Source organism: Stigmatopora argus, chromosome 1 (genome assembly GCF_051989625.1).
Source record: "Stigmatopora argus isolate UIUO_Sarg chromosome 1, RoL_Sarg_1.0, whole genome shotgun sequence".
Classification (NCBI taxonomy): Eukaryota; Metazoa; Chordata; class Actinopteri; order Syngnathiformes; family Syngnathidae; genus Stigmatopora; species Stigmatopora argus.
In genome coordinates this window covers 28,456,062-28,473,451 of record NC_135387.1, presented here as the reverse complement: position 1 = coordinate 28,473,451, position 17,390 = coordinate 28,456,062, and the positions used below count along the sequence as shown (strand labels likewise).

General features: G+C 41.8%; 1 protein-coding gene across 2 annotated transcripts in view; it reads right to left on the bottom strand.

The window, feature by feature from the left end:
* Positions 1-1,181: 1,181 nt before the first annotated feature.
* LOC144085529 (vitamin D3 receptor A) overlaps positions 1,182-17,390 on the bottom strand; it is a 51,740-nt gene continuing 35,531 nt past the window's right edge. Inside the window, exons 5-10 of one of the 2 annotated variants that reach the window (XM_077614893.1) lie at positions 15,788-15,972; positions 14,038-14,137; positions 12,739-12,919; positions 6,065-6,216; positions 4,562-4,678; positions 1,182-2,812 (exon numbers count right to left, since the gene is read on the bottom strand). In XM_077614893.1, the coding sequence (XP_077471019.1) occupies positions 2,559-2,812; positions 4,562-4,678; positions 6,065-6,216; positions 12,739-12,919; positions 14,038-14,137; positions 15,788-15,972 (989 nt within the window). In that variant the 3' untranslated portion in view covers positions 1,182-2,558. The remainder of the gene's footprint in view (positions 2,813-4,561; positions 4,679-6,064; positions 6,217-12,738; positions 12,920-14,037; positions 14,138-15,787; positions 15,973-17,390) is intronic. The other variant, XM_077614902.1, reaches the window with a different exon arrangement.

The window sequence follows — 17,390 nt, the reverse complement described above, 5'->3', positions numbered from 1 at the left end:
TTTACAATAATAGAGAATTCCAGGGCCCGACCTCACGCCCCCTTGTGGTCCACCAAAATATTGTCCTACTCTTCACACATCGGTATGGGACTCCCTACAGTGCATTTGTCTTGTCAATGCGGGTTTAAAATAAGACACGGAGAAGAGAAGGGGCCTTCAAATCATATAAAGCTGGCTTTCCCAAACGCGGTCAGTTTTTTTTTTTGGAAGGGATTGTCAGAGTATAATCTTTTTTTTCCCGCATAAATACGTGCAAAATATTCCTGGACTTTTGGGGACAAATTTCTTGTACGAGTACACGTGGGGTATAACTATTTCAAAGGGGGCACCACAGAGTTGTTTTTGTTGAGATAACTTTTTGTTGTTGTTGTTATTTGTGCACTTCTCTACTTATATGTTGTTGACTACCGTATTTTCTCGCATATTAGCCGCCCCTGTGTATAAGGCGCACCCCAAGAATTGCCTTAAAATTGTTAAATTTTGCAATTTCTTGCGTATAAGGCGCACCCCAAGAATTGCCTTAAAATTGTTGAATTTTGCAATTTCTTGCGTATAAGGCGCACCCCAAGAATTGCCTTAAAATTGTTGAATTTTGCAATTTCTTGCGTATAAGGCGCACCCAAAGAATTGCCTTAAAATTGTTGAATTTTGCAATTTCTTGCGTATAAGGCGCGTCCCAAGAATTGCCTTAAAATTGTTGAATTTGGCAATTTCTTGCGTATAAGGCGCAACCCAAGAATTGCCTTCAAATTGTTGATTTTTGCATTTTCTTGCGTATAAGGCGCACCCCAAGAATTGCCTTAAAATTGTTGAATTTTGCCATTTCTTGCGTATAAGGTGCACCCCAAGAATTCCCTTAAAATTGTTAAATTTTGCAATTTCTTGCGTATAAGGCGCACCCCAAGAATTGCCTTAAAATTGTTGAATTTTGCAATTTCTTGCGTATAAGGCGCGTCCCAAGAATTGCCTTAAAATTGTTGAATTTGGCAATTTCTTGCGTATAAGGCGCACCCCAAAAATTGCCTTTAAATTGTTGAATTTTGCCATTTCTTGTGTATAAGGCGCACCCCAAGAATTGCCTTAAAATTGTTGAATTTTGCAATTTCTTGCGCATAAGGCGCACCCTAAGAAATGCCTTAAAATTGCTGAATTTTGCAATTTCTTGCGTATAAGGCGCACCCCAAGAATTGCCTTAAAATTGTTAAATTTTGCAATTTCTTGCGTATAAGGCGCACCCCAAGAATTGCCTTAAAATTGTTGAATTTTGCAATTTCTTGCGTAAAAGGCGCACCCCAAGAATTGCCTTAAAATGGTTGAATTTTGCAATTTCTCGCATATAAGCCACCCCCTGATTCACAATTTTCACCTCCATATTCAGGTTTTAATAGGGAGTACAAATGTGTTACTTTGTGGGAAAATCTCATCGCACAAGTAAGCGAGTTTTTTCACATTTTATGCAAGATATTTTTTTCTTGAATTTCATTTATAGACGTCAAAATATATTTTGTTTAGCGTTTTATCTGTTTATATTTTCTCCATTTTGAAATAAATGACCGTATTGGCCTTATTAATTCAGGTCAACATTTTTTGGGGTTACAAATACGGCTTATATGCGAGAAAATACGGTACTTATTTATTATTTGTTGATTATTGTTATTTCTGCAGTTGGTGACGAAGCTTTAAATCTCATTATACTTGTATAATGACAATAAAAGCATTGAATTCAATTATTTTCATGATTTGACGAGCTAAAATCGAGTGTGGGGTGACGCTAAAATAGTTTTCGTCTAACGAGACAAAGTCGAACACATTTTGAAGTGAGTACAATATAGCTAAGACCGATAAAGCATTTTTGTATAAAACAACAACTGGTGTACCATTTCCCAAAAGGTTGAGGGTTCCTCGCAGACCAAATTTGGGAAAGCCAGCTAGAAATGGACACAAGATCAACAATGAGCTTCCTCTGAAGCAACCTACCGTCTTAAATATATATACACAATACTTTTGTGTTTCTCTATAGTTCAGCTTATACATTATTTATATAGCATGATACATTCCTGGGGAAATTCCCTTTTGATTGAACAGCAAGGAATTCCAAGTGGGGCTCTCCAAGCAGACAGCTTTTTTTCTCCTCCTCCATTTTCCTTTGTTTTTTTTTTCACTGCTCCATTTCCATCAATTCTGAAAGGCTTTTTTCCCCTCTTGGTTCACCCGAAGATCTGCAGAACTGCGCGTATTCTTTACAGATTGCTGTCGTTTATATGTCTGGGCCCGTGTGATCATTGTGGATGGATAAAAAGCCTTTGTATTATTTTCCAGTTGAGTATGTGGACGACGGCATAAGATGGCGGCGTCCGTCCGTCCGAGGCATTTCGTTAAATTAATGTTTCGGGGGCGATTAAAAGCCAGGATCCACGGCAACGGTCAATTCTGAGCTTCATGCATCTCGCCGGCCTACGTGAGGAACGCGGCGTGCATCAAGACCGATCGAAGGCGGGGCTTTTCCAGGGGGTGATGGGAAGGGAGGGTAAAAGATGGAGGCGATCGGAACGTCCCTGCTACGAAACCTCGCCCCCAAAGACCTCCAGGACCAGCGGGGTGAGCTGCATGCTGTGCTCGGGCTGGAAGGAGAGAGAACGGTACTGCTTGGAGTGCTCCTCGTTCAGGCTGCGTAAGTCGGCCAGCTTCTGAATCATCTTGGCGTAAAGAAGGCGCCCGCCGGGGTGGTTGACTCGGATGTAGGCCTGGAGCGTCTCCGACATGTGGTCCTGGAGCTGCTCCACGCGTCCGTGGTCCTGCACGCCGGGACGATCTGTCACGGGGAGGGAGGAGCATAGGTGAACAGTGCGATTGGTCAGTCGAGGCGGGGTGCGGGGAACTGAGATTTTCCTTATAACTTATTTTGTGTACCGTATTTTCACGACTATAATGGCGCATTGCATTTAAAGCCGCAGTGTCAGTAACGAGTGCTATTTCTGTATTTGACACACACAAAGGACGCACCGTTTTTAAAGACGTAGCCAGTCATGGCAAAACATACACCAGCTTGAACATATGGACACACGCTAAAAACACGTTTTTAAGAAGCCAACGGAAGTAAAACTGAGTTCGGTTGTACTTTATTTAGCCATTTTACAATGTACTCACATCATCATCACAAATCCATCAAAGTCCTCATTTTCTGTGTCCGAATTGAACAATTGTCCAAATGAGTCATCGAAAACGCTGAGTTTTATACGTTCGTCCAGGCGGCCACAATCCATTCGCAAATAGTAGCTAGCTAGTAGCTAGCGTAACTATTCCGGCGCTGCCTGCCACGTTTCGTAAAGCTGTGTTGATGTCGATGTCCAGGCCACAATCCATTGGGTGTATTGACAAAAGAACTATATATCACAGCAGTCACTGCGCAGTACTTTTTCTACGGGAAAATAGTAGAGTCGGGGGCTGCTTGCCGTAGTTGTGAGAGCTTTAGAGGATGGTGTACCCTATCGACTGATTTATTTTATTTTATCGTGATAACAATTTTAGTATTGGTCCATATATAAAGCGCACTGGATTATAAGGCGCCCTGTCTATTTTGGAGAAAATTTAAGACTTTTAAGTGCGCCTTATAGTCGTGAAAATACGGTATTCAGAGCTCCCAACTTCTCCGGAATCTCAGGAGTTTACTCCGGAGGAGCAACTCAAAATCAGGATGCACCAGTGCAGGCAACTGGCAAATTCTGAACACATGTCGCCCTGACAAAACATTTAATCGGACACCTGGTAAAACAAACTACCGGTATGAACACAATTCTGAAATGGAATTTAAAATTCTCTAAAGTCTAATTCATCGTCATAATATTAAAAAAAATTTGAAGTCTGATTCATCATCCCCAGACTCATCGAACAATTGATTCCATTCTTCTTAACTGAGGTTAGCCCTCCCTGGGCGGCTGCCCCGCTAACATTTCTCTGGAGCAACTATTTTTATTTTACCCTCCCCTATAAACTTGCCGAAGGCTATTTGGAGAGGGCTGGCTTTTGTTAACAAAAAAATAAATAAATAAATGTAAAAAAAGGTGATTATATCCCCCTGGCCCTGGTAGAATGGGCTCTCGTGCGCCATCTGGCAGACAAAGACAGGTTTTACGTCTCCCATTATAACAGCTGCGGAGGGGACTTTTTCACCGGCGGAGGGCAGTTTTTCCCCGGGATTTGGTCATATTTTGAAATAAATGACCGTATTAGCCGCCTTGTCTTGCATCATGGCGCCATGACGTCATGACGCCATGGTGTTATGGCGTTGTCAACTTCCAGTTTCTTGCATGTCGACTTATTAGAGTCGTACCCTCGATTCAGTCATCATTTTTTTTGTCCGACAAACGTGGCTTATGTGAGTAAATATGGCATGTTTCCTACGGGGACTTCAAGTCCACCAGGTGTCAGTATTCAGCAACACTGTCAATGTTTCGAAACGATACATGATGCCTCTTAAACCCATCACTAGGCTCGAATAATGTCAAGACATGATGAACATTAAAAGATTAAAAAAAAAAGAGGACTGTGAACAAAAAGGTACCTGGCGAGAGCAAGCAGATGGCCATGAGCAACACGTGCTCCTCCTCATGAAGATTGAGTTTCTTCAGGCCAACCTGGAACTTGACCAATGGCTCCAACAGCTCCAGAGTGTGACCCGCTACAAAGCATGACAACAATACTGACGTTATTGCACAAAAACAAGATTCCAAGCATGAAATCTCTCACGTATGCAAACACACTACGTCACCTTTTGCAAAAATCATACCATTGTAGCAATATTTAAGATAAAACCACCTTGCCAAATAAAAGTTCAGAAAATGATTGGTAAGCTCCACGTTTGTCTGATACGCTCTTGTAGATGACTTCACCTGCACAAACCTCTTCGTGTGTACTCAGTTCTTGAGTTAATACAAATAAGTACCGTATTTTCACGACTATAAGGCGCACTGCATTATAAGGCGCACCCTCAATGAATTTTTTAATTTGTTTTCCATATATAAAGCACACTGGATTATAAGGCGCCCTGTCTATTTTGGAGAAAATTTAAGACTTTTAAGTGCGCCTTATGGTCGTGAAAATACGGTACTTTATTTTCGTTTATGGCCGGCGTTTTTGAATCCTCTCCATTGACTTTGTTGCGCTGGTGTAAAAAATGCAAATATAAAAAAATAAGTTGATTTATTTTGCAGTAATTCCATCCAAAATATATATATATATATATATAAACAAAATATATAAAATATATATATATATATATATATATATATATATATATATATATATAAGTGTATATATATATATATATATATATATATATATATATTTTTTTTTTTTAAAGAGTAAAACTTTACTATTATCTTACTCACAGACTAACATATTCCAGGTGTGTACTTCTTAAATTTTGATAATAACTGACAACTAATGGAAAGGTTGAGTTTGTCAGAAAATTGGAATATTGTGGGTTAATGAGCCGCACTCTCGTCAGATAATGAATTCAAACCACCTGTAAAGGCCTTTTAACCGTCTTTTTAGCCTTGGGATTTTTTTAAAACGAATGCTTTTCCCCTTAAGAAAAAAAATGGATATCTACGAACTAAAAAAGGAACATTTTCATGTATTATTCAATCATTTTCTAAACTCTTTATCCTCACAAGGATCACAGAGGGTGCTGGAACCTATCCCAGCTGACACCCTGAATCGTTGGCCAGACAATCGCAGGGCACAAGGACAACCAATCATAGCTAGGGGCAATTTAGAGTGTTCAACTAATTAGCCTAGCATTTGTTGGGGTTGTGGGAGCAAACTGGAGCACCTGGAGAAAACCCTTGCAAGCCCGGGGAGAACATGCAAACTCCACACAGTGAGGACCAACCTGGGATCGAACCCTCGACCCCAGAACTGTAGAGCCGACACGCTAACCACTCGCGCGCCACATTTTCATGTATGATTACATTTCAATTTTGAGCGTGGCTCTCAAGGAATAACATTTGAAAATACGGATTGTTTATGATTCTCTCCCGACGGCCGAGGTAGAGAAACTAACCCTTGGTGACATCGTTGATGCAGTATTTGAAGTCCGGCCCCCCACAGCTCCAGGACATGTCTTCAAGATTGAAAGACTGATTGGAGCGCAGCATGATTATCTCGATGGCACTCGACTTCAGCAGGGCGATCTGATCTTCTGCCGTTAGTTCTCTGCATCACACACACAGTCACATGGTCCGTTAGGACAGGGGTGTCAAAGACATTTTTGTCGTGAGCCATATATTTATAACCATGTGAATTTAATTCTAAAACATGTTGACACACCAGTTTGACACCCGTGCATTAAGGCTCGAGTCCTGTAGCTCTAGAAATACATGAATATGTCCCCAAAAAGCCAACCATTGGCAGCATGAATGATTGCTCTTCATACAGCACTGAGCCATCTGGAACACCCTGGGAACTACGTGAGGATGCTCTTCATTGACTACAGCTCAGCCTTCAATACCATAAAACCGGACATTCTGACTAACAAACTCTCCCACCTTGGACTATCCTCTTCAATCTGCTGCTGGATAAAGGACTTCTTGACCAACCGCCCACAGACTGTTAGACTTGGTCCCCACCTCTCTTCCTCCATTACACTAAGCACTGGCTCCCCTCAAGGCTGTGTACTGAGTCCTCTTCTGTACTCCCTGTACACCCACCCACCAGTCTAACGCCATCATCAAACTTTCGCAAACACGGCACAGATCTGGCCCCACTCCTCATAAATGGAGTATGTGTAGACAGGGTCCAGTCCTTTAAATTCCTGGGGGTCCACGTCACGGACAAGCTCTCATGGTCTACAAACACCACGGCAGTGGTGAAGAAGGCTCAGACACGACTCCATTTCCTCAGGGTGCTCAGGAAGAACAACTTGGGCTCCAATCTTCTGAGAACCTTCTATAGAACCACTGTAGAGAGCATCCTGGCGTACGGCATCACAGTGTGGTACGCTGGAAGCACGGCGGCAGACAAAAAGGCCATGCAGAAAGTGATTAACACTGCCCAGAGGATTGTCGGCTGCTCTCTGCCCTCACTTGAAGACATTGCCAGCCCGCGTTACCTCAGCAGAGCCAAGCACATCATAGGGGACCCTTACCACCCTGGTCACAATCTGTTCCAGCTGCTGCCCTCTGGCAGACGCTATAGGTCCCACAAAGCTCGGACAAATAGGCTTAAGGATAGCTTTTTCCCCACATCCATCAGACATCTAAACTCGCGCTAACATACACACATTCCCTTCTGCGGCATATGAATAGATGTTTGGTTGGTGATCTGCCGCCTCCTAGCTGACTTGAAGGAAGGTAAGTGGCAGACAGTGTGCGGTAATCGAGAGGTAAGCGACCTGTATGTAATCGCGAGGTAAGCGACCTGTATCCACAACAGCGGAATGACAAATTACAAGTCCGTAACTTACACTTATTTAGGTCTTTTGCCGACTAAACGTAGCTTATGGAGAAGCACCATCAATTTCGTCACACGCAGTTTCTGCGTGTGATGACAAGTAGGCTTTTTTGTGTTGTGGTAATGACGACATGGCCTATGTCCGATTATTATTATTATATTATTATTATTATTATTAATACTTGCAAAAATATATCCGTCAACTAAGCTTTACCCACCAGTATCCTTTTTAAATCAATCACTACACGACATGACGACCTCACCATCTGAACATTTCAATTGGGATTCCACCTGAGTCTATACAAAGCCCAGTCCATTTCCACGACAACGGCTTTTCAAAAAGAGATCCGTGATCCCCTTCCCAAGCAAAGCCAAGGAAAAAAACATTTATTGAAACAATTTACAGTGGTACCTCTACATACGAGCTTAATTAGTTCCGGGGCAGAGCTCGTATGTCGATCTTCTCGTAACTCGAACGAACGTTTCCCATAGAAATGAACTAAAAACAAATTAATTCGTTTTAACCCTCTGAAAAAACACCAAAAACCGGATATTGGATTGGAAAAAATGTTTTATTTCTTCTAATTCTCCATCTATTAACAAAGTAACACATAACTAGTGGTTTAATAATAATAAAATGTGTTTAATAGAACTAAAATTAGACGAATTTCGCCGACGGGAGAGAGAGACGCACAAAGAGGGCGGGGTTTTGGGGGGACTTTCCACGACAACGCACTCGTAACCGAACAAACAAATTTAAATTAACTTGGATTAATATATACAAACACACTCGTACGTTTAATGTAACTTTACACAAAAGTGAATTCTAATTTTTTTGTTTTAATTTTTACCTTCGTTCTGGCCGGGTTAGCTGTTTGCCACGCCTCCACCCTCACGTTCGCTATCGTTGGGCTGTGTTTGCTGTTGTATTCCCTTCAAAATATTCCGAAAATGATGCACACAAATGTCCTCACAATAGGATAACGCACGACCACTTGCCAACGAGAAGCAGTCTTGAATGAGCGATCGCGGGAGCTAACAGGCTAAGGAAGGAATAACAGCCTACCCACGTATTGATTGTAGGTAATGAAGTTTTATTCTGATAAAGGGTGCCATTGGCGATCGGTGTTGTGTGCACGAGTATACTTCATTACCCAGAATGCCCTCTTTTTGCCCGCGCTTGCGCGTTGTGCATTTTCTGGTCGAAACCCGTCTGAATAAATCGTTCAGTGCTCGTAGATATCTGTTATACACGAAAGAGATGCGGCAAAAAAAGACAGTGCGCTACATTGATAAACAGCCTCTCATGTCATGGCCACTTGGCTTTCTTGCATCTCGAAATTGTTCTCGTATCTAGAGCGAATTATTTGCTCGAAATTTTCCTCGTATCTTGAGCATCTCATAGGTAGAGCTGCTCGTATGTAGAGGTACCACTGTATAAGCAAGCTCTCAAAGTATTGGACAGAGAGCCAAAAACGCACCACCACTGTCAGATATTAAAAAAACACAAACACCTGAACTGGAACAATACTATTAAATATGCAGATGCCACCTTAGTTTACAAAATCTTCCAACACAAAGCTGCTCCTCCACTGCAAGATTTTCTACCAAAAAATTCCAACATAACAACAAGGGCTGGCTCTAGAGGTGACTGTGTAGTTCCCTTCGAAAAGAGCACATTTATCCGTGCTTCACTTACTTGGAACTCAATGCTACCAATTAGCATATGTAAACTCCCGTCTCTGAAGCTCTTGGCCAATCATCTTAAAGCCTGGCTTTTAGACAAACAAAATTGCCATCAGAACGCTGTCTAAAACTGTGCGTGTCTAGTATGTGTCATCGTTTATCTTCGACCTACACAAGGGACTAAAGATGGAAAATAGCCATCGCCTACAATCTTACACATGTACATATAAGTTCATTAACATGAATATAAATATGTTCATTTATATATGCGGTCCCTAACTAAATGCATCAAACTCACCAAGAAAAACACCAAAAATCCCACCAGCTAATCAACTCTCTATGATGCCACGCATGGACCATATGGTACAAGACATCGAATTAATGGTTCCCCCTGCTGGTTGAGCTCCATTTAGTCAACTAATTGACTTCCATGCCCGCCCCTGCTAACAAGATCTTAATTTATTTGTTTTCCATCTTCAAAGAGGAAAATGAAAATAAATAAAAAGCTATCTTTTCCTCTGTGCGCCAACAGTTTGACTAATGCATTCATGACGTACGAAAGACCAACACCGAAAATAAATCTGAATATGAAGTTGCCTGGACATAATGAATTCATCCTGTGCGTCGTCATAACCACTTTGGTGCACACTATGCTTCGTTCCGTCTTATTTCCATTCGGCGTACGCGTCGCTCGGCTCAGTGGGCGTTCCGCTAGACTATATCATTATGTAAAGGCCTTGTTTGTCCGGAAATCATTACGGAGCCTCTCCTTACAGATGCAAAACAAATGTTGGTGGGCCGTTAAAAGTATTTCAAGGGGATTTGACATCATTTATAATAGGACTTTCCAACATTCCAACCATTGACAGCATGAATGATTATAGGCCTGTTGCACTCACGCCTGTGATCATGAAGTGCTTTGAAAAGTTGCTAGCCCGCCATATCAGGAATACGATCCCTCCCTCAATTGACCCTCACCAGTTTGCTTATAGAGCAAACAGGTCCACTGAGGATGCTATTGCCATTGCTCTTCATACAGCACTGAGCCACCTGGAACACCATGGGAACTACGCGAGGATGCTCTTCATTGACTATAGCTTTAGCCTTCAACACCATAAAACCGGACATTCTGACTGACAAACTCTCCCACCTTGGACTATCCTCTTCAATCTGCTGCTGGATAAAGAACTTCTTGACCAACTGACCACAAACTGTTAGACTTGGTCCCCACCTCTCTTCCTCCATTACACTGAGCACTGGCTCCCCTCAAGGCTGTGTACTGAGTCCTCTTCTGTACTCCCTGTACACATACGACTGTACACCCACCCACCAGTCTAACGCCATCATCAAATTCGGGATGAGTCGGCTTACAGAGATGAGGTCAACAAATTGTCTTCGTGGTGCTCGGTGAACAATCTCACACTGAACACCACGAAAACTAAAGAAATAATCCTGGACTTTCGTAAACACGGCACAGATCTGGCCCCACTCCTCATAAATGGAGTATGTGTAGACAGGGACCAGTCCTTTAAATTCCTGGGGGTCCACGTCACGGACAAGCTCTCATGGTCTACAAACATCACGGCAGTGGTGAAGAAGGCTCAGAAACGACTGCATTTCCTCAGGGTACTTAGGAAGAACAACTTGGGGACCAAGCTTCTGATAACCTTCTATAGAACCACTGTAGAGAGCATCCTGGCGCACGGCATCACAGTGTGGTACGCTGGAAGCACGGCGGCAGACAAAAAGGCCATGCAGAAAGTGATTAACACTGCCCAGAGGATTGTCGGCTGCTCTCTGCCCTCACTGGAAGACATTGCCAGCCCTCGTTACCTCAGCAGAGCCAGGAACATCATAGGGGACCCATACCACCCTGGTCACAATCTGTTCTAGCTGCTGCCCTCTGGCAGACGCTATAGGTCCCACAAAGTACGGACAAATAGGCTTAAGGACAGTTTTTGCCCACATCCATCAGAATTCTAAATTTGCGGTAACATAACACACATTCCCTTCTGCGGTAATATGAAAAGATTTTTGGGTGGTGATCTGCCTCCTACTAGCTGACTGAAGGTAAGTGAAAGACAGTGAGAGGTAAGCGACCTGTATCCATAACAGCAGAATGCCAAATTACAAATCCGTAACTATCACTTATTTAGGTCTTTTGCCGAGTAAACGCAGCTTATGGAGAAGCACCACCAATTTCGTCACACGCAGTTTCTGGGTGTGATGACAAGTAGGCTTTTTGTGTTGTTGATAATGACGACAGGGCCCATGTCCGATTATTATTATTACTTTGGCACCACGGGACTGTAGCATGTATAGAAATCCATACCTGTCAACCTCGGCCAATTGCCCCCCTTATTAAAAATTAAAATTCCCCTTATTAAGTGATAATAAACCGTACAAATGCAACGCGGCATATATTTACTCACACAGGGCGCACTTAAAAGTCAACCATTTTCCCCAAAGTGGACGGGGTGCCCAATCAGACGGTACGCCTTTTGTATGCAAAACATTCAAGCTTCTGTAGATGGCGCTGTATGACACTGACCGCTTGACTGTTTGGGTACATTGCTTGCTGACGTGCTATATTTATACAGTGGTACCTCGACATACGAGTGCCCCAACAATTTGAGATACGGGTAAAATTTCGGGGCAAATATTTATCTTGAGACACGAGACAAATTTTGATATACGAGCAGACAGCGGACGCGAGAGGCTGCTCATAAGAACATCATGGACACTGTCTCCCTCCTCGCAACTCCCTCTTTGTAATGTCTCTGCGAGCACTGGGCGGAGCGTTGCATTTTTTCAGTGTTTTTTTCCCGTTAGTCAGTGCTAATAGCGGATATATATCTATATCTATCTATATCTATATAGAGTATATACTACTACTCGTTTGCAAGTGGTCGTGCGTTATTCTATTGTGAGGACATTTGTGTGCATCATTTGGGGAATATTTTGAAGGCAAGACAAAAGCAAACAACCCTCGATAGGTTGCATCTGAAAGTCAGGGTGGAGGCGGGGCAAATAGAGCCAACCCGGGAGAAGAAAGGTATACAAATTTAAAACAAATTTAGCATTTGCTTTAGTGTAAGGTTAGATTAAAGTTATTTTTGAGTGTGTCTGCATCGTAATCCAAGTTCATTTTAATATGTTTATGTTATGTTACGAGCGCGTTTCTATGGGAAACGTTCATTTGAGTTACGAGTAAATCGACATACGAGCTCAGTCCTGGAACGAATTAAGCTCGTACCTCGATATAGTGAAAGGGGCGGTAATAACTGACATATTATGCTCAAAGCATGACAATATTAGCAATCGACAATGACGTTTAGGTCTGCTACCTGTGACCGAGACGATCCGAATTAGAGCCGAAAATTGGACGAGATCGTTTTTTACAAAAAACGTACCTAAAAAAAAAAATCCTGTACTAAAGTTGTTATACAGCGTAGACAATTTGAAATGATCAAAAAACGTATAAAATCCGGGGAAAAGGTATGAGTTGACTGGTATGGAAATATCACAAAAGACCTTAACATGTTGGTTTGTGTTTGTTGGTGCAAAATTGTGACAAAAAACTGGATGTGCGAGATGTACCTGAAGCCTGGGATCATCTTGGCAAAACCTATGACCTTCTGGATGCTGTAGGATACCAAGTCAGCCAGATGGGGCAGCATTGACAACTTGCTGTCTTCCTCGCTGGAGTCTGGACTGCTCGCACCATCCTGGTACATCATGAGCAGGTTGCTGAAGTTCATCTTGTTGTCCAGTGACTCTGCTTGAGAAGGGGAGACAATGAAGAGGCCAAGCAGAAGGAAATGATTAAAAACAGGCAGTTGGAACCAATAGAAAAAGCGGCGATCTATTGAGCGGATCAGCAAGGACAAACATATTCTTGCTGTTTTTACTGATTGCAATTGAAACAAATATGGCTGACCAAAACTGAGGACTAATGAATTTGGACCTTCTTCAATCCAGGCTGACTGTACAGACGCTCCCCTACTTACGAACGAGTTAAGTTCCGAGCGATTGTTCATAAGTTGAATTTGTTTGTAAGTTGATTCAGTGCTATATTTTGTATTATAATTTATGTTTAAGGCCTATATAAGTATATTGAAGGTTTATACAAGTGCATTTGTATGTTTAAGGCTTGTATAAGTAACATGCATTGGTTTGTACTGAAAAAAACATTTAATAAAATGGAGAGAATATGTACAGTACTGTATAGAGACAGAGAGAGATTTATGTAGTATTAGAAACTGGCCGAAAAAAGCGATCTAACGACAATTGCACAGTTTTCTTATTTTTTTCATCATAAATGATGCGGTAGCACTGTGTGGCATCATTCAATTGATTTGCAAACTTTGTGCAACGTTCAATATTTGGGTCCTGCTGCTCGATCTTTCTGTTTATAAATGGTAATGACGGTCGAACGATTGAAGTTATATGCCCGTGAAACAATCACCACTCTCACGCGCATCAGCTTCGTTATTATTGCCACTCGTTTCAAATGAAATGGCTTGCCTCTTCCTTGCAACTCCCTCAATAGAAGCCTTTCACTTTTTACCAACCATATTCAATAATGGATGCACGAGATATTTAATGATACAAATGAAAAAGGTTCTTTGCCCACTGGAGATACGTTCACGCACTTCCGCATTGCAACGAATTGGACAAAAGAAGGTAGATGCTGGGTGAGCTGAGCCCTCACAGCGCCAGGCGTATTAGCGGCGGAAGGAAGCACTACTCCGAAAAAAATACAAAATTGGACTTACGAACATTTTTCGACTTAAACGCAATTTGCAGACATGTTCGTATGTACCGTTGTTCGTAAATTGAATGTTCGTAAGTAGGGGAGCGTCTGTAATTCCAAACATTGCGCTCTCCAAAACTTACCAGGCGAATGATTGAAGGAGTCGGAGGACGCATCGGACAGAGAGTGAAGCGAGGCGGCTCTGCTGGCGCTGCGTGTTACCGGACCTTCGCGCACTGGAGGCTACGTGGAAAAACACAAACACGACATTTTGATCTAATTCCTCTATAATGGAATCAGGTACGAGGACCTGATGTCATTCTTTTTGTTATCCAAATAGTGTTTGGCTTCATCTTAGTCAACTGAATGCGATTAAATGATTGTTAATGTCAAGTCGAGAAGAATTAGTGGCAAACAAAAGGCCACTTTTTCTAATTCGCCATCTATTAACAAAGTAACAAATAACTAGTCGTTTGATAGTACTAAACTGTGTTTAATACTAATAAAATTTAACATTTCGCAGAGGGGAGAGTACTTTTTGCACGGCAACACGCTCGTAACATAACAAATTAAAAAGAACTTGGATTACGATGCAGACACACTCAAAAATAAGTTTAATCTAACCTTACACTAAACTTAATTCTAATTTTGTTTGAAATTTGTATACCTTTCTTCTCCTGGGTTGGCTCTATTGGCCTTGCCTCCACCCTGACTTTCAGATTCAACCTCTCGAGGGTTGTTTGCTTTTGTCTTCCCTTCAAAATATTCCCAAAATGATGCACACAAATGTCCTCACAATAGGATAATGCACGACCACTTGCCAACGAGAAGTAGTATATACACTCCTCTCCAATGTTCCCTCTAAGCTGCGCGCGTGCGCAATTGCGCACTACTCTCATCTTCTCTGCGCACAGCAAATCATATGGAGCGCAAAAAATAAAATCCCAATTATTATTATTTTTTTAGCTGTGGGGGCGACGCTCGAACCACTCATCCGCCGGGCCGCCCATTCATAGATATTAATCATTACATTTTATCACTACTAAATTATTTATGTGTAGTAGACATGCACCTGCTTATGGCAGGTGTGATACTGGTGTGTGCCCATAGCGAGCAATGATGATGTTGCTCACACCGGTACTCAGTGTGCTCAGGGAGGTTGTCTTTCTGCCCAGACAAACAAAAAATTAGAGGGAACATTGCTCCTCTCGTAACTCTAGTATTAGCGATAACTACGCCATTCGCACTGACTAACGGGGAAAAAAAACACTGAAAAAATGCAAGCTCCGCCCAGTGCTCGCAGAGGCATTAGACAAGGGAGTTGCGGGGCGAGAGACAGTGGCCATGATGTTCTTATGAGCAGCCTCTCGCATCCGCTGTCTGCTCGTGTATCAAAATTTGTCTCGTATCTCAAGATAAATATATGCCCGAATTTTTACTTGTATCTCAAATTGCTTGTATGTCGGGGGGACTCGTATGTCGAAGTTCCACTGTAAAGAAAAAAAAATATTGGAGAAAAAGAAAAAAAATGGAGAAAAAAAACGTGCAGTCCGTAATATTGACGACGCAATCACCGATTGAGGGTCACGGCTCCAAAACTGGAAAAGGAAGTAACCTTGAGAAGAACATCGTTGAATAGAGCTGTGTACGGAGTGTGTGTGATTCATGTGACTGTGACTCATGCTTACCCTGAAGGCCAGATGCTTTTCTACATTGGCCGCAGCATTCTTTACAAATGAACAAAGTGAATCGTTTGTGTAAGGAGAGTTCCATTCTAAAACTCTAGTGACAGTTCTTTAAATTCTATAAGGTGTAATTAGAGGATACTTTGGGTAATGACTGACCTGAAATGGCTTGCATTAGTAAGAGAAGAATATTTAGCGGTGGCCTCACCCTAAAGCGTGAGAAGTCTGTATAAGAGGCATCGTAAGTCTTGTGGTGAGCCTCCACCAAGGAAGAGATGATCTGCGACTGCTCTTCGTTGAGACGAGGCCTCGACGCTTCCTTGGCTGCCTCCTCCTCCTTCCTTTTCAGTATCATTTCCTTCTTCCTCTGGACTTCTTCATCGGTCAGGATGACTAAAATGCAAGAAGAAAATATCATTTGTCTTTTTGTTTTGTTTCTTAAGTAAAAATGTTTTTAGAAATTGGTTACGTTACACCACAGGTGTCAAAGTGGCGGCCCGGGGGCCAAATCTGACCCGCCGCATCATTTTATGTGGCCCGACTAAGTAAATCATGAGTGCCGACTTTCTGTTTTAGGATCAAATTAAAATGAAGAGTATAGATGTATATTAAATTTCCTGTTTTCCCCCTTTTTAAATCAATAATTGTAATTTTTTTAATCTATTTTTTCTGTGTTTTTAGTTCAAAAATCATTTTGTAAAATCGAAAAATATATTTAAAAAAAGCTAAAATAAACATTGTTTTATATCTATAAAAAACTGAATATTCAGGGCTTTTAATCCATTTATATAAAAAAATCTAAATATTATATCTAAAATGGTCCGGCCCACATGAAATCGAGTTGACGTTAACGTAGCTCGCGAACCAACCCGAGTCTGACACCCCTGCGTTACACAATTCTTGTTGCGATTCAAAAGCTGTCTCAAACGTAAATAAACAAGCAAGTGAACTTCCACTCCTTTTCACTAGTTGGCAGCACCCTGCGGCCACAGGTTTCAATCTGCCATATTTTCTCACAAATTGACCGCCTCTGCGTATAAGCCGTACCCTTAAAATTGCCTTAAAATCGTTGAATTTTACGATTTCTCTCGTATAAGACGCCCCCCGACTCGCAATTTTCAGCTCAGTATTCATGGTTTTAATAGGGAGTAAAAATGTGTTACTTTGAAGGGAAAATCTTTATAAAAATGATCGCATGTGGTATTTCTGATCAAAAAGATCGTCTGCTGGATTGCACATTCCCAAAGGGTGTTTGTTGCCTACACTTAGACAAATTCAAAAAGGAAGTCATGTGAGCAGTACAACCAGGAAGTGTGTCCATAGCGATCTCGTTTGTCATCCCTAGGTAAGATGGCGGCACCCTGAGCGAGCAATAGCAGGCACAAGTGAGTTTTTTCGCGTTTTATGCAAAATATATTTTTCTTGAATTTCATTCATAGACGTCAAAATTAAATTTGTCAAGCGTCATTTGTGTATCGGGATTAATTGGGATCAAATCGAAACGTGACATGAATTTTGTGTTTTTAAGTATTCAGATTTAGGTTTGAGTTGTTTGTTTTAACTCGTTTCGAATATCCCTGCATGTGGCTCGTACAGCTGGCGTTGGATGTATAAGTGCCCTTTGCATTATTCACGCAGAAGGAAGATGGTCGAATAGTTTGAACAGTGTTTCGGGTTACTATTTTGAGTTGGGCAAGATGAAGGGCTCTCTGGAGAAACGGCTAACGTGCTAGCGTGCCGTTTCCGCATGGCACACAGTATTATGTTACTCTGGAATCTTATATGCATGCAAACTGAAATATATTCCAAGA